This window comes from Pan paniscus, chromosome 23, assembly GCF_029289425.2.
Source record: "Pan paniscus chromosome 23, NHGRI_mPanPan1-v2.0_pri, whole genome shotgun sequence".
NCBI classification, from domain to species: domain Eukaryota; kingdom Metazoa; phylum Chordata; class Mammalia; order Primates; family Hominidae; genus Pan; species Pan paniscus.
Window position 1 is genome coordinate 32,700,728 of NC_085927.1, and position 21,476 is coordinate 32,722,203.

Here is a 21,476-nt window from a genome sequence, read left to right on the forward strand (position 1 = left end):
ATAAATCTTGTAACCTCCTGATGTTGGTTCTCCCATCAATAAACTAAAGGAGAGGTCGTGTCTTAAGCGTATGCTTGCTGTGGGGCTACTGTGAATGTGTGGTTGAGGTGGTGCCTGTAAAACACTCTCCAAAGGGCCTGGCACGTATTAATGTCTCAAAGGAGTCATTCTGCTTGAGCTCGTGGAGGATGACGTTCCTCCTGTGTGCACTAGAGGGCCTTGTTTTGAGGACCCTAATGACTTCCCTGGTAGGGCTCAAGCACAAAGGGCATGACTGATGCTTCCTCTGAGGCCCCTTCTATTGGGTAAAATTCATGCTCCACTCATGACACCCACCTGGCCCTTCTTCTGACCTTGAGAAATTGCCAATATGAAGCCCTCAGACTCAGAGCTCAGACAGTAGCTCAGACAGACATGCTGGAAAGTGGAGAGCAGATTTGCATTCAAAGCTCCTCCCTTCTTGAGCTTCAAGAAGAGGATAAGACAGGAGCTCATAGTGTCCAGGTTCCACTGGGCAGTCTTGAATAGAGCTCTTGGAAGTCCCTCCAACCATGGCCTGGGTCTCCTTCTACCTACTGCCCTTCATTTTCTCCACAGGTCAGAACATCCCAGGGAATTCAGGGAAATGTTTTCACTGCTATTTTCCCATGAGCACCAGTCCTCAGGGGCATTCCTTCCAGTTCTTCTGTGCATTCAGCATCATTCATGACATTCTGTTTACAGGTCTCTGTGCTCTGCCTGTGCTGACTCAGCCCCCGTCTGCATCTGCCTCCCTGGGAGCCTCGGTCAAGCTCACTTGCACCCTAAGCAGTGAGCACAGCACCTACACCATCGAATGGTATCAACAGAGACCAGGGAGGTCCCCCCAGTATATAATGGAGGTTAAGAGTGATGGCAGCCACAGCAAGGGGGACGGGATCCCCGATCGCTTCATGGGCTCCAGTTCTGGGGCTGACCGCTACCTCACCATCTCCAACCTCCAGTCTGACGATGAGGCTGAGTATCACTGTGGAGAGAGCCACACGATTGATGGCCAGGTCGGTTGAGCCACAGTGACACAGACGAAGGGGAAGTGAGGCCAAAACCTCCCACCTCCCCTTTCTCCTCAGGGACTCAGAGTCAACAGCCCTGGGTTCCTCTCCAGTACTCTGAGACCTCTGACTCCCTCCCTCCAAGACACCCCTAGGCAGAAGCAGATGCAGGCCATGACTGAGGCCATTTTGAAAACTCATCTTTCTGTTTCCTCCACAACAGCCTGTGGGGACCATGCTGGGAGAGACCAGAGCAGCCCAGGCAGGAAAAGGACCTTGAGAGAGTGGCTAGGATGAGATGACCGTGTCCCAGTGTCTCATTGTGCCCTGTGCTCCATTACCAGGCTCTGCCCCAGGAAAGGACATGGATCTTGACCTGTCATCCATCATTTATGAGAGTTCAATTTTTACATTTTTTAAAATATAAAAACTACAATCTCCAAGATGCTAGGAGCAATTTCACTGAGACTCATCATGGAATTCTGACCTCCCCCAGCATGTCCCCTGTTCCTACAATCTCCTGTTCAAGATCAACTCAACTCCATTACCCAGACCAGCTGCTGGATGATCAAGACAGGGCTGTGAGAGCCTAAGAATCTTTAAGGTCCATGATGAGAACACGTCAAGAAGGATTTATGTTGGAACTTCCTTCCCCATGGATATTCACATCAACAGAGAAGATGTCTGAGTTCTTGCCTACACCTATGAATACCTAAGACATGAAGTGTGTGTGTGCATATGGTGTGGGCAGCACTTCCTCACTCAACACCAGAGAGTGTCTGAGGACACTGGGTACAGACATGGAGACAGGGCATATTTTTATACACTCAATTAAGCCCTTGTCCTTCTCTGCTCACCAAGGAGCCACCCAACAAGGCCACAGCAGGAAGAGAAGTTGATTTCCATGAAGAGCCTTCCCTTTCTGTGATAAGAGTCCTGGAAACCCACTGTCTAGTTGTGGAATCAGAGGCAGAGCTCTGGGGCATCTCCACCATGGCCTGGACCCTCCCCTGCTCACCCTCCTGACTCTCTGCATAGGTGCTTCCTCCCAGGGAATAAGCCCCATGGAACCAGGGGTCAGCCTGGCCCTGACCTTGAGCTCAGTGCAGGGAGTGACGCAGGGTGTGGGGCTATGGGAATGAGACCCTAATTCTCAGTCTCACGTCTCCTGTCTCCTCTTGCAGGCTGTGTGGCCTCCTCTGAGCTGACTCAGCTGCCTGCAGTGTCTGTGGCTTTGGGACGTACGGCCAGGATCATCTGCCAGGGAGATAGCATAGGTGACTCTGATACAAACTCGTACCAGCAGAAGCCAGGTCAGGTCCCTGTGCTGGTAATCTATGGTGACAGCAACTGGCCCTCAGTGATTCCTGAGCAATTCTCTGACTGCATATCAGAGGACATGGCCACCTTGATTATTAATGGGGCACAGGATGGAAACAAGGCTATTACTGTCGCTCGGAACAGCACTGCTTCTCATCTCACAGTGACACAGCATACAGTGAAGTGAGATGCAAACCCCTTCCCATCTATGTCCTTCTCTCCCTTCAACCCCAAGAGGACTGTGGTCACAGCCATCAGCAGGTCTGGCCCAGTTCATTCAGATTTGAGACCCCCAGGCTGCCCTTCCCTCCAGTCCTCCAGGCAGGTTCATTAGATGGTAAATCAGGGGTGGATACACAACTATTATTATCATCATGTTCCAATTTTTCATGAAGTAGAGGAATGATTGAACATGTTAAGTAGAAGCACAGAATAACCAAAAAAGGACTAATTGAGCTTGTGTACAGCTAATAATTGCAATGTCTGTCACTTTAAAAACATACTGGATGTGATTAACAACAGATTAGATGATGTAAAACAAAAGATTAGCAAACTTGATAATGTAGCACTAGAAAATATTCAAAATGCAGCACATAAAGAAAAAACAATGACAAAAATGAAGAAAGCATTATCGGATATTCATAAAGAAAATGAAGGTGAGTTATAGGACAACTTCAAACAGCCTGAGGTTGACTAGGAGTAATGGTTCACACCTATAATCCCAGCACTTTGGGAGGTCTAGGACGAAGGATCTTTTAAGACTAGGAATTCAAGACCAGACTAGGCAACATAGCTCTACAATTAAAAAAAAAAAAAAACTTAAAAATTAACTGGGCTTCGTGGCTTGCACCTGTAGTCGTACCTACTTATAAACCTGAGGCAGTAAGATTGGTAGAGCCCAGAAATTCAAGACTGCAGTGAGTGAGCTATGATCATGCCACTGGACTGCAGCCTGGGCAACAGAGCAAGTTCCTGTCTCTAATATAGGGTCTCAATCTGTCATTCAGGCTGGAGTGCAGTGGAGCAATCATGGATCACTGCAGCCTTGACTTCCCAGGCCCAAGTGATCCTCCCAGCTCAGCCTCCCAAGTAGCTGCGAATACTGGTGTGCACCACCATGCCCAGCTAATTTTTGGTTTTTTTGGAGAGACTGGGTCTCCTTATGTTACCTAGGCTTGTCTCGAACTCCTGGACTCAAGCAATCCTCCAGCCTCAGCCTCCCAAAGTGTTGAGATTACAGGGGTGAGCCGCTGCACCTGGCCTCAAAAAGAAAAAAAAAATTTTAATACAACAACCTAAGTATGTATAATTCACATCCATGGAATGTAAAAGGTATGGGTGGGTAGAAAAGAATATTTGAATAAATAATAGTCAAATGTGCTCCACATTTGGTAAAAACCAAAAACTGGTATAACCAAGAAGTTCAACAAAACTGAAGCACAGGAATCATGAAGCAAATGATTCCAAATGACATAATAGTCAAATTAGTAAAATCTGGTGATGAAGAGCCACTTAAAAGTATGATTCTAAGAGTACATTTCTCATTAGAAGCAATGTAAGCAAGAAGACAGTGGAGCAATAATTTTAAAATACTGAAAGAAAACAGCTGTCAACCTTAAATTCTTTATCCAACAATAATAACTTTCAAAAGTGGAGGATAAATATAATGTTTTCAGACATATAAAAACTTACAGAATTGATTACTATCACTCTTGTCATTAGAAATGACAAAAGACACCCCTAGACAGGGGGAAAATCATACCAAATTGAAATATGAATTCACACAAATATCAGATAATGCAACTCCATTTGAATACATAATCACATTTGAAGACAGATTTTGATAAGTGATATATGTATCACAAAGCCTAAAGTAAACATTAAACTTTTTTAAAAAAGAATTATGACTAGTAAGCTGTATTAGGATTCTCCACAGAAACAACATAAATCAGATATGCATGTATGTTATACGTGTGTGTATATATATACATATGTGTATAGTATATATGTGTATATACATATGTGTATAGTATATATATGTGTGTATATATATACATATGTGTATAGTATATATGTGTGTGTATATATATACATATGTGTAGAGTATATATATGTGTGTATATATATACATATGTGTAGAGTATATATATATGTGTGTATATGGTGAGAGAAAACGAACATGAGAGAAACTAATTTTGAGGAATTGGATCATATATTTGTGGTAGCTGACAAGGATGAAATATGTTGGTCAGGCTGAAGGCTGGAAATTCAAGTAAGAGTTGATGTTGCAGTCCTGAATCCAAATGTAGCAAGGCAGCACTTCAGGAAACCTCCACATTTGTTCTAAAAACACTCAGCTCACTAAAGAGTGCCACCCACATTGTGAAGAGAAATGTGGTTATACAAAGTTTACTAATTAAAATGTTCATCACATCTGAAAGTTATCTTCACGTCAACTCCTATACTGGTATTTGATAAAATCAATCTGGCGCATAGCCTACCCAATCTAACACTTAAAATTAACTATCACTTAACCCAGCAAGGAAATAAAAAGATAATTTAAAAAATCAATCAAAAAAGGAGACAGCAAAAGGGAAAGAAAACTAACGAACATATGGGACAAATATAAAATAAAGAGCAAGAAGATCCTTCCAGCTCAGCCTACTGAGTTTCTGGGACTACAGGAAGGTTTGTAGTTCTCCTTGAAGAGGTCCTTCACATCCCTTGTAAGTTAGATTCCTAGGTATTTTATTCTCTTTGAAGCAGTTGTGAATGGGAGTTCACTCATGATTTGGCTCTTTGTCTGTTGTTGGTGTATAAGAATGCTTGTGATTTTTGTACATTGATGTATCCTGAGACTTTGCTGAAGTTGCTTATCAGCTTAAGGAGATTTTGGGCTGAGACAATGGGGTTTGCTAGATATACAATCATGTCGTCTGCAAACAGGGACAATTTGACTTCCTCTTTTCCTAATTGAATACCCTTTATTTCTTTCTCCTGCCTGATTGCCCTGGCCAGAACTTCCAACACTATATTGAATAGGAGTGGTGAGAGAGGGCATCCCTGTCTTGTGCCAGTTTTCAAAGGGAATGCTTCCAGTTTTTGCCCATTCAGTATGATATTGGCTGTGGGTTTGTTGTAGATAGCTCTTATTATTTTGAGATACGTCCCATCAATACCTAATTTATTGAGAGTTTTTAGCATGAAGCGTTGTTGAATTTTGTCAAAGGCCTTTTCTGCATCTATTGCGATAATCATGTGGTTTTTGTCTTTGGTTCTGTTTATATGCTGGCCACTTCTCAAAAGAAGACATTTATGCAGCCAAAAAACACATGAAAAAAATGCTCACCAGCACTGGCCATCAGAGAAATGCAAATCAAAACCACAATGAGATACCATCTCACACCAGTTAGAATGGCAATCATTAAAAAGTCAGGAAACAACAGGTGCTGGACAGGATGTGGAGAAATAGGAACACTTTTACACTGTTGGAGGGACTGTAAACTAGTTCAACCATTGTGGAAGTCAGTGTGGCGATTCCTCAGGGATCTAGAACTGGAAATACCATTTGACCCAGCCATCCCATTACTGGGTATATACCCAAAGGACTATAAATCATGCTGCTGTAAAGACACATGCACATGTATGTTTATTGTGGCATTATTCACAATAGCAAAGACTTGGAACCAACCCAAATGTCCAACAATGATAGACTGGATTAAGAAAATGTGGCACATATACACCATGGAATACTATGCAGCCATAAAAAATGATGAGTTCATGTCCTTTGTAGGGACATGGATGAAATTGGAAATCATCATTCTCAGTAAACTATCGCAAGAACAAAAAACCAAACACCGCATATTCTCACTCATAGGTGGGAATTGAACAATGAGAACACATGGACACAGGAAGGGGAACATCACACTCTGGGGACTGTTGTGGGGTGGGGGGAGGGGCGAGGGATAGCATTGGGAGATATATCTAATGCTAGATGACGAGTTAGTGGGTGCAGCGCACCAGCATGGCACATGTATACATATGTAACTAACCTGCACATTGTGCACATGTACCCTAAAACTTAAAGTATAATAATAAAAAATTTAAAAAAAAAAAGAAAATGTCTCTAGACAGCTTGGTTCCTGCGCTGGGAATCAACCGTCTTTTCTCTCCCTTTCAACCCAGAGTGTGGCAGGCGCGCCCCCTACAGGCAGCTAAAAGAGCTGACTGAGATGCCGTCTCCATAGGGAGGGATTTGGGCTGAGAATTTGGTCTGAGGATTTTCCCATGCCCTCCCTGGCAGGCTGGTCCCAGGACACTAAGAAGACTTACTGTTACAGGTCCAGGGCATTTCTCGTCTTCCTTTTCTCTCTCCTTGCCAAGTGACCTTGGAATTGTTCCTCCCCATCTCAGCCCCTTCCCTTTTGTGTTAAGTGCAGTTTGCAGATTTTGTGTTCCTAGGTCCTATATCTGTAGAATTTTAGGGAAAGCAGTGCTGGTCACCCACATGGAATTCAAGACAGCGAGCCCAGGACAAGAGACACAGACAGCAGTGGGGGTCCCCACAGAGCAGCATGGTGGGCACCAGGTGGAGGTAAGAAACCAGGAACCACTCCCCTGAGTGTCTTCAGCCCCAGGTGAACTAGGGAGGGATCAGTGGGCTGGGCTCAACCCACCGGGGACTCTCCTGTCACTGCCCCAGCAGCACCATCCTGGAAGCCCCTATATGTGCTAAGCAGCTGCCAAAGAACTTGATTAATTACCTGTAAATTTCCCTTCACCACACCTGACCACACATGACTCCTGCTCCCAAATTACTAATTTATTAAAATGGCACAATTAGCCAAAATGGCCTGAATCCAGGACCCCTTTCAGGTTTGCCGCTGACCTCTCAGGTCCTCACACATGCCAGACTCTTTCCACAGGGGCCTGACTCCACTGTTTCCAACACAGATCCCAGGACTCATTTTTCTCTATCAGTCCTGACAGCAGTTCCAGAGACACTTCCCCATTAAGATGTCCCCAGGCTCTTATAATACAACCTGTCTGTTATTTTCTGCCTAAATCTTTTTAATTATCCCCATAGCATTTACAACTATAGGAATCTTTGCCTATTATTAATTTTATTAATTGATTGGTGTTAACTATTTACTTAATTGGTAATGGATGCTTTTTTACCACAGAATCACACATAAAAAACAGACACAAACAGCTAAGGGCGTATTTCTCCCTGCAATAGTACCCACCACTTTCAAGAAGACACCAGGGTCTTTCTCACTTTTTGTCCCACCATCCCTATGATATTGGCTTTATCTTCATCCCCGCTGATGTGTGACCTCAGGGTGGCTGCTGCGGCTCCAGCTATCACTCCCATATTCAAGGAGAAAAGGGCCTCATGAATCTAGTGCTCTTTCACAAGAGCAAAGCTTTCCTAAGAAGAATTTCACCCACTGATCTCACATCCCACTGATCAGGCCTCAGCCACATGGTCAATCCCAGCTGAGCAGGACCTGGGAATCACAGGCACCAGTCTTTTCAGTGAATATAGAAGACAGTGCTCAGGTGGAAGGTGACAGGGACTGTCTGCTGGGTCTGCAAACCCAGTTTTCCTGCACAGCCAAACCAGCACGATGAACAACTCACTTCAAGAAGGCTGTGTCTTGTTCCTGCCGAATTCCCCTCATGGAACGTGTCCCAGACCACAGTGGGTCTGGATTAACATTTGTTGGGTGGATGTTCTTCTGTCTCTGACTTTGGTGCAGGAGTCACCACTGTACGCTGGCCCTGCATCCACAGCGGGGACCAGTAAGAGCCAGTCCCTGAGTCCTGTGATCCCCGCCCTGCATGCCAAGCCCTGGTATTACTCCCATGACCAGCCACCGCCCAGACACATGTGCAGGCAGCCTCAGATGGACCTTCCTCCTCCTCTTCCAAATATTCATGTTCATATTGTCATGAGTAATCTGCACCCCTCGCACCTGGTATTGAGGCAGGCATGAGTCACAAAGAGAAGAGAAAAATTTCCTCCATTGGCACCAGCAGTCTGCAGACCAGGGAATCAGGGACCTGAACAGAAGATTTTAATTATACACCCGGACCCAGGAGGCCCTTGAGCCTCCAGCAGCCAGTATGGAGCAGCCACCAGGGGACAGAACAGAGTCACCTGGCAAAGTCACTTGGAGATAGGGTAGACCTGGGTGACAAGGAGATGCTGACATGCAGGGAGGGTCAGTGACCACAACCTGAGATCTAGAAAGGTGTCGTTTTTCTACAGCATCATCCTTAACATTGAGTACAAATTCTCCAGGCTTTGTGTTTCTCAGCTTTGTCTCTGGCCAATGTTGCATATTTGACACAGGTGCAGACACTTTGCTTCCCCCTACACACTGGCCCACTCTTCTGTGCTGAAACGCTGTCATTGTCACAAATGCCATCCTCCCCTGTGGGCACATGTGTTTCATCACCCTCCTGTTTGCTCTGAGAGCCCCCTCATTCTGCTACACAGCAAAGTTTTCTTTCAGCATCTAAGCTGTACCTGACCATGACCACATACTGGGGGTACATAGGCACAGCACCTGTGCCCTACCCTAGGAGCTCACAGCCAAGGCCAGGAACTTACAGCATCTCCTGAGTCTTTCAACACTCCGTGTGCACACGACAAGGGTGAAGTTTGATTGTGGAAAGCACCACTCAGAAGCAATGGCAGGTGCCTGCACGTGTGCCAGCCTTACGGTGTCACCTGTAGAGTGGGGTCATGAGGGTCACTGCATTGGGTTGAAAGGTGCCCTCCAGAGGGGGAGCTAGAACCACACCTAACTTCTGGACTTTGCCACAAAATATTTAAGGACAGGACACCCCTGGAGTCCTCAATTACCCAAGTTATTCTGAGCCAGTATCCAACAGAGGAAGTACCTTAAATCTCAGAATAATCCCTCAGTCGCCATTGTAAGTCAGTCCCTGGCCATCTCCACGCAGGACAAGGAATGGCCACATGGGCAGGACATCATACTACCTGCAAAACGCACATAGAATTCCTCTCAGAGTTCTGCATGGCCAGATCAGCTCAGGAGTGAGGCCATAACACAACCTACAGTGACGACGTCAACCCAGATGATGGGACCAGAAGGAGAATGAGAATTCTGTGTGCTGAGGGTGGGTCTTTAGGGGCCCCCTCTCTCTCTGTCCCTTGGGGCTGAGCCCTTCTCTGGAAACCACACAGCTCCTCCTGCAGCAGCCCCTGACTGCTGATTTGCATCACGGGCCGCTCTTTCCAGCAAGGGGATAAGAGAGCCCTGGAAGAACCTGCCCAGCCTGGGCCTCAGGAAGCAGCATTGGAGGTGCCTCAGCCATGGCATGGATCCCTCTCTTCCTCGGCGTCCTTGCTTACTGCGCAGGTGCTGCCCCTAGGGTCCTAGCCACTCGTCCAGTCCCAGGGCTCTGGGTCCAGCCTGGCCCTGACTCTGAGCTCAGCAGGGCCCTGCCTGTGGTGGGCAGGATGCTCATGACCCTGCTGCAGGTGGATGGGCTGGGGGGGGCTGAAATCCCCCCACACAGTGCTCATGTGCTCACACTGCCTTAGGGCTCTTTCATCCCTGGATCTGTGTCCAGGCCAGGCACCTAGGAAGATTTACTTGGAGTTCGGCTCCTCAGTTTCAAGCCTTTTCTCTCCCTTTTTCTCTCCTGTAGGTTCCGTGGCCTCCTATGAGCTGACTCAGCCACCCTCAGTGTCAGTGTCCCCAGGACAGACAGCCAGCATCACCTGCTCTGGAGATAAATTGGGGGATAAATATGCTTACTGGTATCAGCAGAAGTCAGGCCAGTCCCCTGTGCTGGTCATCTATCAAGATAGCAAGCGGCCCTCAGGGATCCCTGAGCGATTCTCTGGCTCCAGCTCTGGGAACACAGCCACTCTGACCATCAGCGGGACCCAGGCTATGGATGAGGCTGACTACTACTGTCAGGCGTGGGACAGCAGCACTGCACACAGTGACACAGGCAGATGCGGAAGTGAGACAGAAACCAGCCACCTCGGCCTGGCTCATAAGACCCTTCCCTCTCTCCTGCCCTGTCACACTGAGCAGGAGGGAGCCTTCCATGTGGAATGGAAGTTTCCAGTCCTATCCCTGCCCTTACATTCCTGAGAGACGGGAGCAAGTTCCTGCCCACCTCTAGGTTCAGCTTATCCCAGAATAAACTGAGCTGGTCATTTTGATGATCAAATGCCAGCTCCCAAAAGACCCCAGAAACCCTGATATCTAAGTAGCACCAACTCTATTAGTATCAAGGGAGACTAGTCCTAGGGTGGAATCATTTTAGTGTCTCGGAAGGCACAGGGCAATGGAAAGTGTTTATGAGGTTTCAGTATATGCACGTGAGCAGTTAAAGGCAGGTCTTACAAGGAAGGAACCTACTAGAATTGGGGCCCATCTGTGACATCATAGCACAGCCTGGTGGACACAGAGAAGGGAAGGTCTTGAATCAAGTCTTGATCAGTAAATATTTATTGGATAAGTGAGCAATTTACATAGGTGAGAACTGTGTGCTCTCTTGAGCAGAACACTTACCTGGATAATTGGTTTTCAGGAATTCCCTGAAGCAATGAGTGACATTCTTTATTGTTTTCACCCTCATCCACCTGGGAAAGAGTATCCTGGAACCAGCAGTTAACATTGACACAGCTGGTCTCCGTCCTCAGCACAAACATTCATTGCAGGCTGAAAAGTGATAACGGAAGAGAAAGGAGTTTATTAAATCCCTAGACACAAACAAATCCATAAGCAGAGATGAGAGATGCGGGCTCAGTTGGCCCAGTCCCACAGGGGTCATTCCTCTTGTGATGGAAATGACCACATGAGGGTCCCCCAAGCGGTGTTAGGGGGCAGTCATGGGGAACTGGCCTCCCAGGGCTACCTGCTGCTTGGGCTGGGCAGAGGTTAGTGGGATGGAAGTCTGATCCAGTCCTTCCCAGCAGCATCTCCAGGCTCCTCCTCCCTCTACTGGGGCTTCCCCTCCACTCCCCAGAACCATCATTGCTTCCTCATCTCCTGTCTCCTCCCTGCCCCAAGGCCCCCTCTGTGCTCACCCTGGCTCCTCCCCCTGCTCCATGCCCAGCCTCTGCAGAGCAGCCCAGGCCCAGAGACTTGGGCAGAAGCTTCCGTCCCACCAGCTGCAGAACCTTCCCTACAGAACCAGGCCAGTCCCTGTGTCTCATATTTGTAGAGATCCCAATCACCCTCAGAGATGACGGGTGGGAAACCAGCCCACAGTGACCTAAGCTGTTGGGCATATGGCCTTCAAGCTGGCCTTCAAGCCCACTTGGCTGTATCTCCTTGGCCAACTCCAACATCCAGGCTGGGAGTCTGGAATCCTAGTTCCCCTGGCCCATTCACTCCCACTAGGGTTGCTTCTAAACTCCCTGGGCCTCAGCTTCCTAGTCTGCCCACTGGAAGCAGCGACAGGCATTTTCCAGGGCTGCGGTAAGGGCCCTGGAACTCTCTCTCTCTCTCTCTCTCTCTGAGCCTCTGTTTCCTCATCAGTAGTGGGAAGACCCCCTGCCAGGTGGGCCAGTCCGTGACATCTACAGAGGGAGCAGGAACCTCTCCTATTTCCTGGAGGAGAGCTGGGGTGGAGGCTGCAACCCAGGATCATCAGAGGAGCTGGGGTCTTCAAGGTTCCTAGGGACCCCTTAAGCGGGGGTCAGAGTGGCTTCAGGGGTCTTATTGCTCGGTCCAGACAGAAGATGTTTCCAGTTGTGAAAAATGACTTCAGGGACAACAAAAACAGAGATTCACCTCTCCAGACACCAGTGGTTGATGTGCCTGGAGGAGTACTTGTACCAGGCAGGGGAGAGAGTCCTAGACAGAGGAGGTTCTAAGTGTCACCTAGATTTCGGGCCTCGGGGCCTGTATCAGGGGTAGGTGATGTCACAGTGAGTTGATGCTCTGTAGCCCCTTCCCTAGGAGGTGGCAGAGGGAAGAGCTGGTGGTCCTCTGAGGTGTGAGTGAGTCCAACCCTGAGGGTCTTCCCAAGCTGGAGGTCCCTGGGTGTAGATGGAAGAGGTTCTGGTCAAAGAGGCCTGGTGTTGAATCCTGGTCCATTTATTCATTTGGTCAAGAAATATTCACGGAGGACCCACTATGTGCCAGGTGCCAAGCCAGGTGACTGGGGACACAGTGTTGAGTGGGACAGTTGGCTCCTTCACTGCTAGAGGTATGATATTCTCAAGCCGAGACTCGGCTCTACGATTGTATGTCAGATATATAGCCTCTATGTGCATGTCTCCAGAGACTGGTTTCCTGGAGTTCCAAGTGACAGCCATCACTCACCTTGAATGCAAAAGTTAAAGGAGCATCCAAAAACCTGGTGACCCAGATAAATAATACTTAATGCAATATTTTCAAAAATCAAAATTAATGCCCAACCCACAATGAACAAAATTTCAGGATCTGACTCACTCACCTCAGTGGTTTCGTTCTTGGTCCTACCCACAGTCCCACAGGTGAGTGAGTACCCACAGGGATGCAAAACCAGAGTCAGGCCCCTGCACCGCCTTCTGCCCGGCCACCAGAGCCCTCCCCTGGGTCTTGGCCTTTCTCTTCTGAAGAGCTCCAGCCAGTTCCGCCTCAGGCTTCCTCTACTGCTGGTCTCTTCTGCCCCCTACTGGACTCTCCCCTTACAGCTGCACTCCAGGCAGCTGGTGGAGGTTAAAGAACAGAAACTTCCCAAAACTCCACCCTCCAGTTCCAGGCTGGCTCCACCTTATGTCCAAAAAGGCTGGTCCTCCAGGTCTTTGATTGCTATTAGTAAGTCCCAAGACACAGTCTTCACACCAAGTCGCTGTGTGCCTCGGGCAAGAAACTCTCCCTCTCTGAGACTGTGTTTCCACATTGGTAGAAGGAGCTAGAAGACCTCCCTGCCAGGTTGGCAAGTCCACTCTGTGACATCTACAAAGGGAGCAGGGATCTCTTCCATTTCCTGGAGGAGAGCTGGGGTGGAGGCTGCAACCCAGGATCACCAGAGGAGCTGGGGTCTTTGGGGTTCCTGAGGACTCCTCAGAGGGGGATCAGGAGCTGCAGAGCCAGCTTCTAACTCTGGGGACTCAGAGATCCAGAACCTTTGTCATATCCCCAGCCAATACTTTGTCATCCTGTGCCTCAGACTCCCCCAGATCCCAAGAGTGAGAAGCTCAAGATGAGACAAGAAAGACCAGCCAGCTTGAATTTAGGGATAGTGGGGAGTGGGGAGCTGGGGACCCCTGGACCTGGGGGAGAGGAGTCTGCAGTGCCTGCAGGTGGAGTTTCTGGGACCTGGGGGATGGAGACTGGGCAGGGGACTGACCAGCAGAAGGCCAAGGTGGGGGATACCCTCAGACATGGAGCAGGGCAGAAGCAACTGGATGGGGTACACCCCTCTGCTTTGGGAGAGAAGGGCCAGGGCGGGACCCAGAGAGCTCTGCAGAGGCACCACAGACCCTCAGCAGGGGGTCTGCCAAACAGGACAGCTGGACTTGGCTGCTTCTGCCCAGGCCTGGATCCAGCCCTTGCACATCTCAGGGCAGGGGGTAGGCCTGGTGGCCAGAGCTGCAGCTGCACCTGCTGGGGAGGCCTAGTCCAGTCCTCCAGGGTCCCCAGACAGACTCGGATTTCCGACTGCAGCCACCATGGGAGGATGTGGTCTGTGGTGACGATGTCTATCCAGAGGCCACGGCAGGTGCAAGGGTGGGGGTAGGGGCAGCAGCTGGGGATGCTACATTTAGGGACAGCCCCTTTTTATCCCCAAGACCTGGGACTGTCCCTGAAAGGAACCACAGCTTCTGGGTCCTGAGCAGTGGGTGAGTGTCATACCCACAGAGGGGCTGGAAGGGAGCAGCTTCAGCCTAGACTCCCAGGGCAGACCCTGCCCCAGCCCCGAACATCCAAGGAGCCCAAGATCAGAGGCAGGAATAGGCCAAGCTCCCCAGTGGAGAAGCTGTGCTGGACCAGGGTTTCCCAAGGCCCTCCCTTGTGCCCTGAATGATGTCTGTTAGGGCACCTACACCCCATTACTGCTCAGTGCCTTGCCTATCTTGAAGGACAGGGATGTGTGGTGATTATTTGTATAATCCAGCCCCCAGCACCTGGTCCTCAAAAGTTACCCAAGCAATGTGTATAAAGATCCAGCCTGGAGATCTTTGAAAACCGATTCAATGAGTCGAACCATTAAGTCATGATCACCATCCTCAACTTCATCTCTTTCTTCCTCCTCCTCCTCATTATCATCACCTTCAAGAACTGTTAAGAGTCTGAGACTTCATCCTATTTGCAGACTAAAAAGTAAGCCTGCCACAGTGCCATGGATGCTGGCAGAAGATACAAGACTCCTGGGTCAGAGACAACGAATAATCTGTTTTTCACAGCAATAGTAGTTGCCAAGGTATCAGCATTGTCTTGCACCAGTTCCACAAGGTGATGCAAAGAGGGCCAGGTGACATCTGCATGCCAGAGCTCAGGGATCCCAAATATTTCATACTTGACAGTAAGCATATATCTGTGTTTTGCTCCAAAGAGAGGCATTCTCTGTACCTTCCGAGGTTGTTCACTCTACAAACACTCTTGAAAAGATAATCCACAATCAGTGCCTTTGCCCGAGAGACATGCAGAAATGCAGAGATCCATAGTAGACCACTGTCTCCCAACAACCATCAACTTTATCAATGAAATGAAGTCTCAGGCTATTTGTCTGTTACCATAGCTCACAAAAATGTCTGGCTTGATTGTCACCAAATGTATCAAGGAAATTAAGGAGTATCTGACACAAAATGTGAACCAAGCAATTCTCAAAGGAGCCTCCCAGGAAATTCACTTTAGGAAGTCCTAGGAGGCTCCTCTGAGAGTTGCTAAAACAAAACATTGAGAGTCCTAGAGGGCTGCAGATCTGAACTTGAGCAGATATTTTTAGATTTTGTGGCAGAAAAAGAAACTGGAAAGCAAGAGGACAGACCCTCATTGCAGTTCTGTAATGTAAGGTGGCAGAGCAGGGGCCTTTCTCACCAGAGTATGGGGTCCTGAAGATCTCCTCAAACATTTTTATACTAGGCTCTCAGGGCAACAGAAAAGATGGGAGCGGTGAATGGGGCGTAAAGGAGTGCAAATGACACAAGGGGCCACATGAAGCAAGAGAGGTTTATTCAACCAGATTTAGTCCATGTTTAATTGAGCCACTCCTTTGTGCCAAGCTCTGGGTTTTCCCATGCACCAAGCAGTGTGTTACCACCTAGACCCAGAGAGCCATGTCATCATCAGCAAAGCATGCCCTAGTGTCATGCAAGGACCAGGCCTCAGATTCCGACTCCAGACCTACTGCCTCTTGGCCCTGTGATATTAAAAAAGTAGGGAATCAGCCTGAGCAGCATTTCCTCATCTTCAAATGTGGAGGACAGTAGATAATCTTAGCTCCCAGGATTAGTGCTTGTAAAGCAATAATAATGTAATGCATTATTATTGTATTATGCATCATATTCCCATATCATAGTCAAAAAGGACCCAAACTTAAGGCACCTGCCAGCCCTCTCCTCCTCCACCACTGCCAAATGGAGCCAGGCACGAGTATTCCAGGTGGACAGACAAATAGAAATACAGGGGACGAGCCCCTTCCTAGATCCTAGCGCAGCTTGCTCCCTACTTAAGGAATGATATTGGACCCTGCATTCATCTTCTCTGGATGGTAATTTTCTCACCTGTAAAACAGGGACACTTGCCCCAAGGACACCCCACAAGTAGTTGTGAATCCCAAAGTAAGAGAAGAACAAAAAAAGAACCAGAATTTATTCAACACCCACTGAGTGCTTAGCAAACACATGGTTTCTTTAACTCTCATAAGCTTCATGCTGCAGAGGAACTCTCCCCATTTTACAGATAAGGAAACTGAGGCCCAGAGGTAACCTAGGTCTAGATAGACTCCACATTTATGACTTCACCACTCTTCCTTGCCTGAAGGATATAGAATCACTCCCTGCAGGGCTCTTGCCTGACTCAGGAAAGGGCCACAGGATAGCCAGCCAGGCTTAACCAACCCAGCCAAGAAAGGGCTGGTCCCAACTGGCTGGAGTGCAGTGTACAGGCACCCAGCCTGGAAGACTGATCAGAAAAGAAGCCACAGCTCCAGCCCCAGCCCCAACCCCCTGAGCTCAAGCCCTTGGGGACTCCTGCTGGGCAGCTCTCTAGGCCCTAGGGAGATGCTCCACAGACCCAGGCTGCCCTTTGGGAAATGGGGAAGGGAAGTGGGTCAGGTGTGCACCACCCAGGGGCGGGGCCAGGCAGGCGGCTGTGGTGGGAGGCAGTTGAGCCCTGGATTGTGACCGCTTCAGGGCAGTTGGTAGATGCCCCTCTGGGAGAGATCCCCAGGGGTGACAGCCATGGACCCTGGAAGGGCCTGGGCTAGGGACAGGGACCAGAGCCAGTCCAGGGAGAGGACAGAGCCAATGGACTGGGGTGTACTGTAACAGCCCTGCTGGCGAGAGGGACCAGGGCACCGTCCTCCAGGGAGCCCATGCTGCAAGTCGGGCCAGAGGTGCCCCTGACCCTGAAGGCCAATGAGACCCAAGACAGGCCAAGTGGGTTGTGAGACCCCTGAGGAGCTGGGCCCTGGTCCCAGGCAGCGCTGGCCCCTGCTGCTGCTGGATCTGGCCATGGTCGCCCATGGCCTGCTGCGCCCAATGGTTGCACTGCAAAGCGGGGACCCAGACCCTGGAGCCTCAGTTGGAAGCAGCCAATCCAGCCTGCGGAGCCTGTGGGGCAGGTAAGGGGCAAGAGATTCCAGGGGATGTGGGGGTCCTGCAGCAGAGCTGAGAAAGGGTGACCAAGGGGAGACAAGCCAGAGGAGTGAGGAGGAAGGTTAACCCCTAAGAGGGGCCTGGGCTGACACTGGCTTTAAGTAATGGGTTGATATTTTGTCCATCACAGATTTGTTTGAATTATTGTTTTTAATATCATATTACGATATTATTTTTCTTGATTTCTGAGTTTTCTGGCGCCACTTAAATTTTCACCAGGGTCAGTGCCTCAATCACCTAGTCCTAGTCCTCTGGGTAGGGAAGGAACAGAGGCAGGGACAGGACATCCACAGGGGGTGGTGGCCACTGTCCCCACAGGGTGCCCAGGCCTGTTCCTCCCCCTCCTCCTCTCTGCCCATGTGCCTCCTGCCCAGTGAGGGCAGGGGCCACTCCCTGGAGAAGGCAGCAAGGGCTTGGTTTGGTCTCCCCCAAGGCTGTCTGTTCACCGACTTGCACATAAATGCTTACTGGGGCCAGGCTCAAGGACACAGGGAGGGTGGGATGAACCGAGGGGAGCTGTCCAGTCATTGGAACAGGCCCACGGCCCATGTTTGGAGCAATAAAGGGAGAGGGGATCTCCCTCTGGGATGATGCCCAGGCTGGTCTCACAGATCGAGGGGCACTGGCTGGTGATGGGTGCCCCAAAAGACAGAGCAGCATCAGAGGAGAGGAGAGCACAGGATGAGGCTGGGAGCTCCTGGGTGACTGGGAAGGGGAGGCAGGAAGACCATAGGGTCCGTGCACCATTCCCAGTCCAGGACGAGTCCTTGGATGGATTTAGGTAGATTGATTATCAGAGTCAGATTTGTGTTTTTGGAAAAATCAGCACCGGATTGGAGGCTGATGCGACGCCCGATTAGAGGAGGGAGGAGAGGGGATGACGGCCAGGTCCAGGGTAGGTGGGGATCCTGGAGGAAGCCGTGCCTTGGGGATGGGGAGGACACTCAGATTCAGAGCACCCAGGGGCCCAGTATCCTATGAAATGGGAGCATGAAGTTGAAGTGAGGGCTGAGCAGAGGGGAGCAGACACGCTCGGGGACTGTCTATGGGCATTGAAAATGTGTAACCATTTTAGCAACAGGCGGTGAGTCAAAAAACAAAGTGTGTTTATCTAAACTGGGCAATTCCACTTCTAGGAATTTATCCTAAGGGTTGGTAGGGGGAATAATCAAAGCTGTAACCAAATCTTTATAACAAGGGTGGTTAGCTCAGCATTATTAGTGATGGGAGAAAACTGGAAATAATCCAAATATCTACCAGAAAGGGTGTGAAAAAACACAATTGTATTTGGGGGATTGTTGTTGTTTTCGTTTTGAAACAGTCTTGATCTGTTGCTCAGGCTGGAGTACAGTGGTGGGGCCACAGCTCACTGCAGCCTCAACCTCCAGGGCTCAAAAGATCCTCCAGCCTCAGCCTCCTGAGTAGCTAGGACTACAGTTGCAGGCCACTACGCCTGGCTAATTTTGATTAGGATTATTATTATTTTAGAGACAGAGCCTCGCTATATTGCTCGGGCCTGTCTCAAATTCCTAAGCTCAAGCAATCTTTCTGCCTCAGTTTCCCATGTGCTGGAATTACAGGCATGAGCCACTGCACCTGACCCAACTGTGTTTTTAAAGTATATATGCATTTTCAAAAACCTGTCAGAAAATATAGAAAAATGTCAATGGTGTGTCTGGCTGGCTGATGGGATTTCACCTAATTTTAATGTGGCTTTATAATTTTCTGGTTTTGTGAAGTTGTTCACAAAAAGAGACATTTCTTCTAATATAATTTTTAATACAACAGTAATGTACTCATGTGCATTACTCTTTTTGTAATGAGTATATTACAAAATGTAATGACTTTTGTACATTACTCTTTTTTCTTGCCAAAAAAAAAAGATTAAGCAGAGAAGTATATAAAGTAAAAGCAAGTGCTTCTGCTTACCATCTCCCACTTCTTCCCAGAGATAGCCACTGTCAGGTTGGTCAATATACTTCCAGAACTTTTCCTGTGTGTGTGTGTGTCCCTGAAAACACACACACACACACACAGTTGGTGTTGGGATTTTATTTTGCAAAAGTAAGAGCCATATTCTGCATATTACCAACTTTTAATCTATTATTGACACTTTCTGTATCAGTCCATATGGATTAACCACATTCACTGCTTATAAACTTTGTGTTATAAGCAAAGTTTAGATGAGCCAGAATTTATTTCCACTAAAAAATCTAAATGACAAATGATGCTGCAGTGGAAATTTGTGTGTGTGTGTGTGTGTGTGTGTGTGTGTATGTATACAAAGTGCACTTATATATCTCCCCAGGATAGATGCCTAAAAGTGGAATTGCTGGATCAGAAAGAATGTACTTTTGAAATCTTATAGGTAGTGTTTCCAAAAGTCTGTGTCCACTCACTCCGGTGAATGGTAGTGCCTTTGCTCCTACATTCTTACCAATAATGCAAAATTGTTGATCTTTTTATATTCTGCCCATCTGATGAGCAAAAAATTGAATGTGTTTATGGTTTTATTGTGTATTTTATTAGTGGTGAAATTATTCTTTATATTTTTATTTATTGGTTTTATTTCATCTGTGAATTAACTGGTCATCATGTTGCCCGCCTTTCCATTCAGTTGCTTTCATCTTTTTATATATCAATAACATATTGGGATATATTTGGGATTTTAACCACTTGTTTAGTGTATGTATTGTAAATATTTTTCCCTGGTCTGTTTTACGGGTCTTTTGTTTATGGGGTCTCCCACCATAAAACTGTGGTAAATTTTTATGTGTCGAACTGGTTTAATCTTTTCTTTATGGTTTCTGTGACCTCCACCATGTGTAGGAAGTTGTCTTTATTTCAATATTATAAAGTCATTTTTCTGTTTTATTCTGGTACTTTTGGTGTATTGGTGTTTTATTTTTTTTTCTTTACTTCCCCTGGAGTTTATTTTTGTGGATGTAGGAATAAGACCTTCTTTTCCAAATAGGAAAGCCAATCATCACACATTTGTTGAATATAAATGCAACTTTTCTCAACTACTACATTACTGATTTATTACATTCTTTCTGTGGTTCTCTTGGTTTATTGAGCTATTCCTGCGCCCACCCTGTTTTGATTATTTTAGCTTTATGGTATGTTCAGTAACTGGTAGGGAAAGAACCTGTCATTGTTACTTTTTCTCAAAATAGTCATATCTATTATCTGTCATTCTTAGAGTTGGACTGCAGAATTGGTTCTCTAATTTTCAAAAATCATTCTTGTGTTATGTGGTAATATCACAGAATATGGGATTAATTTGAGAACTGCTATCTTTATAATGCTCAGTGTTTTTGTTCAGAGACATGATGTACTCTCCATTCACTCAGAGAAGTGGTTTAATATTTTATTCATGCAAATCTTGCACACTTTGTTTTTTATTTATAAAGGGTTTGTAAATATAATTTTATTGAAGTTATAAATTTTTTCACAATTTTATATCGTAAATGATTACTGTTTCTATAGCAAGGAACCCTATTAACTTTTGTATGTTGCTCTTGTATCCAGACACTTTAACTCTTGTATTAATTCCAGCAGTTCTTCAGCTGATTCTCTGTGTGTGTGTGTGTGTGTGTGTGTGTGTGTGTGTGTGTTTAGTTAACTATCACACCATTTGCCAAGAACAATTTTCTCTCTTTTTCTGTAATATATATACCTCCTTCTCTCCCCCTTTTATGTCATTTCATTGGCTGGAATCTATACAATATGCTGAATAATAAAAGTGAGACTAGACAACCTTGCCTTGTTTCTGATTCTTTAAATGTTTTGCCTTTAAATATGAAGGTTGCTGTAAATTTGGGGAGATATTCTTCACTGAGTTAAGAAAATTTTCTTCAGTAACTTAATAAAAGGCTAAATGTTTGCTTTCTTCATATGAGAAACAAGTGTTGAATTTATATTACTATTATATTAAATTCTGTTTCAAAAATCTTCTGCACATGTCTTAAATACAAATGTATTAAATACAAGCTGCTGCTAAGATGAAAGTTGCTGGCCCCGTCACAATGGGTATCTTCCAATGTGAATAAATTGCCTTGGGGAATAAAATCAGATTTGGAAAAACCTGAGGATTGTTGCCATCATAAACTCTTAGAGTGTGACCTGGGTGTTTTTCTTTTTCTCTGTAGGATGTTAATAGTATCTTGTGTCATGCTAGCATGTCTAGGACAGAGGGCAATACAATGAGGGGAAGGCATTCTGCGATGTCCCCAGGCCTCTGGCTTGAAGAGTAACTTGCTGAAGTGAGGACTCTGTGGAGGAGCAAGTTATACAGAAATAAGTTTAGTTGTGAT

The 21,476-nt window shown here is 47.1% G+C and overlaps 4 protein-coding genes and 1 gene segment (V, D, J or C); all 5 read left to right on the plus strand.

The window, feature by feature from the left end:
* Positions 1-21,476, plus strand: part of LOC129395163 (immunoglobulin lambda-1 light chain-like) — a 735,232-nt gene that overhangs the window by 704,914 nt on the left and 8,842 nt on the right. Inside the window, exons 1-2 of one of the 5 annotated variants that reach the window (XM_063603087.1) lie at positions 9,671-9,745; positions 10,038-10,332. The exons of 3 other annotated variants lie outside the window; for them this stretch is intronic. In XM_063603087.1, coding sequence (XP_063459157.1) covers positions 9,700-9,745; positions 10,038-10,332 — 341 coding nt within the window. In that variant the 5' untranslated portion in view covers positions 9,671-9,699. Of the gene's footprint in view, positions 1-9,670; positions 9,746-10,037; positions 10,333-21,476 lie in introns of those variants that run through there. One more of the 5 variants, XM_063603086.1, reaches the window with a different exon arrangement.
* Positions 1-21,476, plus strand: part of LOC134730083 (immunoglobulin lambda-1 light chain-like) — a 266,743-nt gene that overhangs the window by 217,881 nt on the left and 27,386 nt on the right. The gene's annotated exons all lie outside the window — the stretch shown is intronic.
* Positions 1-21,476, plus strand: part of LOC100977273 (immunoglobulin lambda-1 light chain) — a 262,611-nt gene that overhangs the window by 210,679 nt on the left and 30,456 nt on the right. The window lies entirely within an intron of this gene.
* IGLL5 (immunoglobulin lambda like polypeptide 5) overlaps positions 1-21,476 on the plus strand; it is a 162,366-nt gene that overhangs the window by 137,659 nt on the left and 3,231 nt on the right. The window contains exon 1 of one of the 3 annotated variants that reach the window (XM_034951697.4): positions 16,683-17,126. The exons of the other annotated variants lie outside the window; for them this stretch is intronic. Within the exon in view, the coding sequence (XP_034807588.1) occupies positions 16,921-17,126 (206 nt within the window). The 5' untranslated portion in view covers positions 16,683-16,920. Of the gene's footprint in view, positions 1-16,682; positions 17,127-21,476 lie in introns of those variants that run through there. 3 annotated transcript variants of the gene reach the window in all.
* Positions 502-1,046, plus strand: LOC129395165 (immunoglobulin lambda variable 4-3-like). The segment is given in 2 exon segments: positions 502-597; positions 724-1,046. Coding segments are annotated over 2 exon segments (369 nt in total).